Source organism: Haematobia irritans, chromosome 5 (assembly GCF_050003625.1).
Source record: "Haematobia irritans isolate KBUSLIRL chromosome 5, ASM5000362v1, whole genome shotgun sequence".
Lineage (NCBI taxonomy): Eukaryota > Metazoa > Arthropoda > Insecta > Diptera > Muscidae > Haematobia > Haematobia irritans.
In genome coordinates this window covers 124,417,982-124,428,156 of record NC_134401.1, presented here as the reverse complement: position 1 = coordinate 124,428,156, position 10,175 = coordinate 124,417,982, and the positions used below count along the sequence as shown (strand labels likewise).

Here is a 10,175-nt window from a genome sequence, read left to right as displayed (position 1 = left end):
ATTCAAGATTCTTTGAGGTAATAACGAATATGTATCCCTTTCGGTATAAGTTGTTCAAGTCAGCTTTCATTTATCAGGATTTTGATTTTTTGAGGTGATTACAATATAACATCCCTTTCGAGCTTGGATGTAGGTATCCATCCTAGGAGAACAAACTAAGTTAAATAAATATTTTTTAAGGAATTTGATGAAATGTTGTATTTATTTGGGGGAGATTTCGAATCAAACGTTTCTTTGCAGTAGGATGCTTAGTTCGGGAGATATAAATAAAATAAGTGTTACTGTAACTGTATATTTGGAATTTTTGTGGAATTTTGGATTTCTTGGACAAGATCACAAAAATAAGTCCATTTTTGCTCTAGAACGTTTAGTTTAGGGGATATGAGAAAAATAACTTTCCAATATAATTTTTTTTATTTTTTTTCTTGCGCTATGACCCTTAGTTTAGTACAAAAATTTTGTCATACTCTGTTAATTCAATTTATTATAACTCGCTTTTTATATACTTCTAATGGGTAATTTTAACTTTTTTGTTTCAAATAAGTTAAAAACAGTTAATTTTTGAAGTTAAACGTTTCAGACAAGCGTTACAATAAATTAAAATCATAACAATTTATAAAAAACAAGTATATACGGCCGTAAGTTCGGCCAGGCCGAAGCTTATGTACCCTCCATCATGGATTGCGTAGAAACTTCTTCTAAACACTGCCATCCACAATCGAATTACTTAAGTTGCGGTAACGCTTGCCGATGGCAAGGTATCTTAAAACCTCCTAACACCATCTTCTAAATTGTATGTAAGTCCATACGTGGTATATATTAAATCAAAAAAGATCGATCCAATACGTATATAATTCAGTTTGACAAAGTAGACATAAAATTTTGACAAAATTTTCTACAGAAATAAAATTTTAACAAAATTTTCTATAGAAATAAAATTTTCATAAAATTTTCTATAGAAATAAACTTTTGACAAAATTGTCTATAGAAATAAAATCTTGGTAGATTATTTTTGGCTCGAGTGGTAACCATGATTATGAACCGAATAAAATTTGAACAAAATTTTCTATAGAAATAAAATTTTGACAATGATGAAAATTTTATTATGAGCCGAATAAAATTTTAACAAAATTTTCTCTAGAAATAAAATTTTGACAAAATTTTCTATAGAAATAAAATTTTGACAAAATTTTCTATAGAAATAAAATTTTGGTAGACTATTTTTGGCTCTAGTGGCAACCATGATTATGAACCGATATGGACCAATTTTTGTGTGATTGGACCAATTTTGGTAATGCTGTTAGCGACCATATACTAACACCACGTTCCTAATTTGAACCGGATCGGATGAATTTTGCTCCTCCAAGAGGTTCCGGAGGTCAAATCGGGAGAACGTTTTATATGGGGGCTATATATAATTATGGACCGATATGGACCAATTCTGGCACGGTTGTTAAAGATCATATACTAACACCATGTTCCAAATTACAACCGGATTGGATGAAATTTGCTTCTCTTGGAGACTTCGCAAGCCAAATCTGGGGATCGGTTTATATGGGGGCTATATATAATTATGAACCGATGTGGACCAATTTTTGCATGATTGTTAGAGACCATATACCAATATCATGTACCAAATTTCAGTCGGATCGGATGAAATTTGCTTCTCCTTGCGGCTCCGGAACCCAAATCTGGGGATCGGTTTATATGGGCGCTATATATAATTATTGACCGATGTGGACCAATTTTTGCATGGTTGTTAGAGACCATATACTAACACCATGTACCAAATGTCAGCCGGATCGGATGAAATTTGTTTCTCTTTTAGGCTCCGCAAGCCAAATCTGGGGATCGGTTTATATGGGGGCTATATATAATTATGGACCGATGTGGACCAATTTTTGCATGGTTGTTAGAGACCATATACCAACACCATGTACCAAATTTCAGGCGGATCGGATGAAATATGCTTCTGTTTGAGGCTCCACAAGCCAAATCTGAGGGTCCCTTTATATGGGGGCTATACGTAAAAGTGGACCGATATGGCCCATTTTCAATACCATCCGACCTACATCGATAACAACGACTTGTGCCAAGTTTCAAGTCGATAGCTTGTTTCGTTCGGAAGTTAGCGTGATTTCAACAGACGGACGGACGGACATGCTTAGATCGACTCAGAATTTCACCACGACCCAGAATATATATACTTTATGGGGTCTTAGAGCAATATTTCGATGTGTTACAAACGGAATGACAAAGTTAATATACCCCCATCCTATGATGGAGGGTATAAAAATATTTGGCCAAATATCACAAAATTTTTTAATTCGAAGTTTTTGAGATGGTGGACATCCGTCCTACCTATTAAATTCATCGCTTCTATGCTAATTTTGTACAACTTCCGGATCCAAAATGAACGTTTGCACTACTCTTTCATTAAAAATTAATTCTTACTCGAAAAGGTTAAAATAATCCATTAAAAAAGGAGGACATTTTTGGAAGAGCTTTTCAAGTGGTACCTTTAGAAGAACTTCAATTTTTTTGCTGGGAAGTTTTGCATTTAAAATTTTAGATTTGGAATTTTGGGTTCAACATAAGTGCAAAAATTATATCATATTTCAAGTAAAAATCTTACTTTAATGACAAAACGTATTTACTGAAAATTTTTTTTTTCAGTAAATACGTATCAGACAAATGCGTCTTTTACGCTAAGAAAAAAAATGGAACTCGTATTTTAAGGACTGTCACTATTTTTTTAGTGTACTATAGTATAGAACCATCATTTTGATAATATCACTTTCATTTTATCTCATACCATCACACGATATTTCACAAATTAATTATTTTTATCGTATTATTCGATTTCATTGCTTTCGTATTTATGATTAATAATTGGCAAATGAAATAAATTTAAATTTCATAAATAAATATTTTTATTGCAACCAATGAGCAATGGCATGCAAATAAGTCTCAGTAAACCAATGGCATGCACAACCAATAAAAATAAAATATTTAATTTTTTCAATCATGTTTTTGTTTCTGTATTCGTTAAATAAATAAATAGGAACTTAGTAAAGAGAAATAAATAAAAAAAATTGTAATTAAATTTACATTACATAACATATTTACTTAAACAACTACCACGCTATAACTCGGTAATCTGATGCAAATTTAAACAGTCTCCTCTTTTATGGCCTCAATAAAATGAGCTATTTGTCGTCGTGTTGTTAATTTCCAGGATACACAAGCTACAGATGAGATAAAAAATCCAATACCTGGAAAATTAAATTTGTGGGGATAAAATACGATATTAAATATAAATGGGGTTAAGGTAATAAGAAATTTTGAATAATATATATAATAAAATATTGGTATAACTTTACTGAAAAAAAAATATTAACCTAATATGGAATATTATGCAACTTAAATTTTAGGACTCAAAATTTATACAATGCTAAGGACACAATTATTTAAAACAATGAAATTTTAATTAAAAGAAAGTTTATAATCCTTGCTTCAAAAATTTTTTCCATTAAATTTAGGACACAAATCTTGAAGCTTTGCGTCTCTCTGCTGAAGTTGTAGATCTTTGAAGTAAGTCAAATTTTCCTTAAAATAAAGAAAAACATTTTTAATTTAAAGAAATCGTCTTTAACTCAACTGACATATTGAATTTTTAAATTTAAGATAAAAACGCTTCAAATATAGGCTAAGACTTATTTTAAGGATTTGCATATTTGGTTTAAAGTTTTTTTTTGCATTAAGAAAACAGTTTTTACTTTGAAGTACCTGGCATAATTTGGATTTTAAAATTGGAATTTGTTTGTACATAAATACCTTTATTAATATATCGCAAAAAGAAAATAAAAACTCGATGAATGAGATCAGTATCCAATTTTAATTTTATTGATCCTAGATTTAAAGTCAGGGAGGTCCGTAAAAAATTTCCTTATTTTAAAGAAGCCGCATCTTTGGCTCGGAATCAATACCAAAATCCTTAAAGGAAGGTCAAAATCTTTGGATCCAAGTAAACTTTTTTTTGAGTGTAGGGTTCACTTTGGGAGGAGAAATTATATTGATCTTGAATCTACTAGTCAACATGGATCGGATTTCGTGGAGATTATTGAATATAGAAATTACTCAAATTGACACACCAAGCCGAATTTGACCTTAGTATATCTCTCGATGAACCTCATGAATTTGGCACGTGGAGTCAGTATTCGCCTTCTAAGGCCGTACAATAAATATCGGTTTTATTTATACCCAGATAAGGAATATGATCAACATGCTTCAAGAGACAAATTTTATTTTTGGACCGGCAACATGTTTGTTATTTCACTCTCGGAAATTATATATCTGATGTATATTTTTGGTGAGAAGCCCCCATTTTTGTGGCAAAGGAACATTTTGCTCTTGAAACATGTTTAAGGTGATCAGCGTGTATATAACATAAAAGACCCATATAATTTGGGTTCTGCCAGATTTGCGTTCTTTCACCTTCTGTCACTATGTACAGGGTGATACGGTCAAAATTTGGTCAATATAAACTTGACGTATTTCATTCAATTTTGCATTTAAAAAAACTGAACACCCCTCATTTTGAAGGTGTGTGTGTGTAGAATGTTGCTCCTATTTTGATTTTGGAATTCACTCTTCAGTTGTCAAAATGCCGTCCAAGCAAGAAGAGCAGCGTATCAAAATTTTCGCGAAAATCCGAGCTACTCGCACGCAAAACTGGCAAAATCGCTAAAAGTTGCCAAATCAACCGTTACAAATGTAATTAAAGTGTTTGGGAACGTTTGTCGACAGCCAGGAAGTCTGGATCGGGGGGAAATAGAAAACCGGAAGCCGCTGAGACGACAAAGAGAGTTGCCGGTAGTTTCAAGCGAAACCCTAACCTCTCTCTCTTCGAGATGCCGCAAATAAGCTGGGTGTATCGTCTACAACCGTGCATCGAGCCAAAAAACGAGCCGGACTATCGACTTACAAGAAGGTAGTGACTCCAAATAGCGATGATAAACAAAATACGACGGCCAAAGCGCGATCCCGGAGGCTGTACACGACGATGCTGACGAAGTTTGACTGCGTGGTAATGGACGACGAAACCTACGTCAAAGCCGACTACAAGCAGCTTCCGGGACAGGAATTTTATACGGCAAAAGGAAGGGGAAAGGTAGCAGATATTTTCAAGCACATAAAACTGTCCGATCCGGTTGAAATTTGGTACATGGTGTTAGTATATAGTCTCTTACAACTATGCAAAAATTGGTGCACATCGATCAATAATTTTATATAGCCCCCATATAAACCGATCCCCCGATTTGGCTTGCGGAGCCTCTAAGAGTATATGGTCTCTAACCACTATGCAAAAATTGATCCTCATCGGTCCATAATTATATATAGCCCCCATATGAACCGATCCCCAGATTTGGTTTGCGGATCCTCTAAGAGAAGCAAAATTCATCCGGTTCGGTTGAAATTTGCTACGTAGTGTTAGTATATGGTCTCTAACAACCATGCAGAAATTGGTCCATATCGGTCCATAATTATATGTAGTCCCTATATAAACCGATCCCAAGAGTTGAACTCCGGAGCCCCTGGAAGAGCAAAATTCATCCGATTCGGTTGAAATTTGGTACGTGATGTTAATATATGGTATCCAACAACCATGCAGGAATTGTTTCATATCAGTCCATAATTATATATAGCACCCACATAAACCGATCCCCAGATTTGACTCCGGGTGCCTTTCGGAGAAGCAAAATTCATCCGATCAGGTTGAAATTTGGTACGTGGTGGTAGTATATGATATTTAACAACCATGCCAAAAGTGGTCCATATCAGTCCATAATCATATATAGCCCCTATATAAACCGATCCCGAGATTTGGTTGTGGAGCCACTTGGAGGAGCAAATTTCATCCGAGTGAGTTGAAATTTGGTACATTGTGCTAGTATATGGCCGTTAACAACCATGCCTAACTAGGTCCATATCGGTCTATAGTTATATATAGCCCTCAGATAAATCGATCCCGAATCACACAAAAATTGGTCCATATCAATAATTGTATATAGGCCCCATATAAGCGACCCCCATAATTCAATTCTGGCTACCTACGTACCGTGCAAAAGTCCATATCGATTCGTAATTATTTGTAGACTTACATACCTTTTTGTCTAATATATACCACGTATGGACTAACTCACAATTTAGAAAACGATTTAAGATACCACAACCCAAGTAATTCGATTGTGGATGACAGTCTTTCGTAGAAGTTTCTACGCAATCCATGGTGGAGGGTACATAAGATTCGGCCTGGCCGAACTTACGGCCGTTTATACTTGTTTTGTTTAATATATACCTTGTGTAGACAAACTTACAATTTAGACGACGGTGTTAAGAAGTTTTAAGATACCTTGCCATCGGCAAGTGTTACCGCAGCCCAAGTAATTCGATGGTGGATGACAATCTTTAGTAGAAGTTTCTACGCAATCCATGGTGGAGGGTACATAAGATTCGTCCTGGCCAAACTTACGGCCGAACTTACGGCCGTATATACTTGTTTTTATACCCTGCGCCACACTGTGGAACAGGGTATTATAAGTTAGTGCATATGTTTGCAACACCCAGAAGGAGACGAGATAGACACATGGTGTCTTTGACAAAAATGCTTAGGGTGGGCTCCCGAGTCGATGTAGCCATATCCGTCTGTCCGTGAACACATTTTTGTAACCAAGGGATTAGGTAGTAATTTAAGGCCAATCGACTTCGAATTTGGCACAAGTATGTGTTTTGGGTCAAAATAGAACCCTATTGATTTTGGAACAAATCGGTTCAGATTTAGATATAGCTCCCATATATATCTTTCGCCCGATATGCACTTATACGGCCCTAGAAGCCTGAGTATTACCCCAATTTGGTTGAAATTTTGCACTAAGAGTACAATTGGTACTATAGTCAAATGTGCACAATTTTATTGAAATCGGTTCAGATTTAGATATAGCTCCCATATATATCTTTTGCCCGATATGGACTAATACGGTCCCAGAAGCCAGAGTTTTACTCCAATTTGGTTGAAATTTTGCACAGGGAGTGGAGTTAGCATAGTAGCTATGCGTGCCAAATTTAGTTGAAATTGGTTCAGATTTAGATATAGCTCCCATATATAGCTTTCGCCCGATATGGACTAATACGGTCCCAGAAGCCAGAGTTTTACTCCAATTTGGTTGAAATTTTGCACAGAGAGTAGAAGTAGCATTGTAGTTATGCGTGCCAAATTGGGTTGAAATCGGTTCAGATTTAGATATAGCTCCCATATATAGTTTTCGCCCGATTTACACTCATATGACCACAGAGGCCAATTTTTAACTCCGATTTAGTTGAAATTTTGCACAGGGAGTAGAATTAGCATTGTTGCTATGCGTGCCAAATTTGGTTGAAATCGGTTCAGATTTAGATATAGCTCCCATATATAGCTTTCGCCCGATTTACACTCATATGACCACAGAGGCCAATTTTTAACTCCGATTTTGTTGAAATTTTGCACAGGGAGTAGAACTAGCATTGTTGCTATGCGTGCCAAATTTGGTTGGAATCGGTTCTGATTTAGATATAGCTCCCATATATATGTTTTTCTGATTTCGACAAAAATTGTCAAAATACCAACATTTTCCTTGTAAAATCGCCACTGCTTAGTCGAAAAGTTGCAAAAATGGCTCTAATTTTCCTAAACTTCTAATACATATATATTGAGTGATAAATCATAAATAAATTTTTGCGAAGTTTCCTTAAAATTGCTTCAGATTTAAATGTTTCCCATATTTTTATACCCTGCTCCACACTGTGGAAAATGGTATTATAAGTTAGTGCATATGTTTGCAACACCTAGAAGGAGACGAGATAGACACATGGTGTCTTTGGCAAAAATGCTCAGGGTGGGCTCTTGAGTCGATATAGCGATGTCCGTCTGTCCGTGAACACATTTTTGTAATCAAAGTCAAGGTCGCAGTTTTAGTCCAATCGACTTCAAATTTGGCACAAGTATGTGTTTTGGCTCAGAATAGATCCCTATTGATTTTGGAAGAAATCGGTTCAGATTTAGATATAGCTCCCATATATATCTTTCGCCCGATATGGACTAATACGGTCCCAGAAGCCAGAGTTTTACCCCAATTTGGTTGAAATTTTGCACAGGGAGTAGAATTAGCATTGTAGCTATGCGTGCCAAATTTTGTTGAAATCGGTTCAGATTTCGATATAGCTCCAATATATAGCTTTCGGCCGATTTACACTCATATGACCACAGAGGCCAATTTTTTTGTCCGATTTAGTTCAAATTTTCCACAGGGAGTAGAATTAGCATTGTAGCTATGCGTGCCAAATTTGGTTGAAATCGGTTCAGATTTAGATATAGCTCCCATATATAGCTTTCGCCCGATTTACACTCATATGACCACAGAGGCCAATTTTTAACTCCGATTTAGTTGAAATTTTGCACAGGAAGTAGAATTAGCATTGTTGCTATGCGTGCCAAATTTGGTTGAAATCGGTTCAGATTTAGATATAGCTCCCATATATATGTTTTTCTGATTTCGACAAAAATGGTCAAAATACAAACATTTTCCTTGTAAAATCGCCACTGCTTAGTCGAAAAGTTGTAAAAATGGCTCTAATTTTCCTAAACTTCTAATACATATATATCGAGCGGTAAATCATAAATAAACTTTTGCGAAGTTTAAACGTTTCCCACATTTTTTTACTAACATTGTGTTCCACCCTAGTGCATTAGCCGACTTTAATTTTGAGTCTATAGATTTTGTAGAAGTCTATCAAATTCTGTCCAGATCGAGTGTTATTTAAATGTATGTATTTGGGACAAACCTTTATATATAGCACCCAACACATTTGACGGATGTGATATGGTATCGAAAATTTAGATCTACGAAGTGGTTATAATATAGGTTATAATATAGTCGGCCCCGCCCGACTTTAGACTTTCCTTACTTGTTTCATTATTATTATTTGGATTTCAGGTTAAAACCATACGTTGACTAAACTACAAGAACCCTTTAGATTGTAAGATGGTTGGATGAACGAACCTTTGAAACTCCCACATTCCTCATCAATATCTCCTACTTGCAGCGAAATTAATTTGTAACTTTTTTATATCAAGAGAATATATATATATATATTTTTTATATCATGAATATCTGTACTTTGAAGTGCCTGTTTTATTTTGTAGTATTTAACTGACCTCTATATTACTACGTATAAGGTTGTTTTTGTATTTGTATTTAGTATTTTATTGACTTTGGTTCCTGCACAACAAGTTAGGGTTCTTCTTTAAAAAAATATATATGTATTTAAAGAAACCGCGTCTTTTACCAGCTACATATAAACTTAATCAGAGATTTGTAATGTAATAAAAATGTTTTGCAATATTGAATTCATTATAAACTCATTCCCCAAAATTGTGATCACTCGATATTGCCGGGTTTAACAAAAACAAACTGCGAGTGTTTACTACCAAAAAGACATTTTGCAACAAATTCTTACCAACTAAAAGTATAGCTTCCGAGGTGTCATCCTGTATTGTCTTTGAAACCAGGCACAACAGGAAAAGTCCACTTAACAGGCTAAATGATCCGATAACCACGGCAATGGTAATAAATATTAAAATAGGATCCTTGAGAGCATCATTGAGTAATGAGGAACATATAGGTTTCTCTGGAGTACCACTATGAAATTAGAATAAATCACAACACATATTTAATAAAAATTGCATTATTTTGGTAATCTTAATAGATTTAATTTCATTTTTTTTCTTTTCAATTTTAATAAATGCTTTTAAAATTAAAAGTATTGGATTTTTTTTTTATTTAAAAAAATGTTCAATTCACAAGTACACACCACGACTGATCATATGTAGGCAAAGCAGCTACATCACGTCTTACTTCCATGATGAGTTGAAGAAAACTAATGATTGCAATAGCTCCTCTTTTTGGGTGTGTGGTGGCGAGAGGGCGATAGCTCATGCTGTAATTTGTTTACAATGCTGGCGCTTTATACCACAATACCCTACAATGGTAATGTAATGCATGGTTAGTTGACTGAGTCATATGGCTTTACTTCACAATATTAAAAGAACTGATATATACCTATTGTCAGTTTTTCTA

At 34.8% G+C, this 10,175-nt stretch overlaps 1 protein-coding gene across 1 annotated transcript; it reads right to left on the bottom strand.

Moving 5' to 3' along the window:
* Window positions 1-3,030: 3,030 nt before the first annotated feature.
* Window positions 3,031-9,959, bottom strand: LOC142241346 (uncharacterized). The gene is made up of 3 exons (XM_075313129.1): window positions 9,910-9,959; window positions 9,556-9,737; window positions 3,031-3,275 (listed from the first exon to the last, which is right to left on the bottom strand). Exons 1-3 carry the CDS (start codon window positions 9,957-9,959, stop codon window positions 3,172-3,174), a joined length of 336 nt encoding a protein of 111 aa, XP_075169244.1. The 3' UTR covers window positions 3,031-3,171.
* Between the last annotated feature and the right edge of the window lie 216 nt (window positions 9,960-10,175).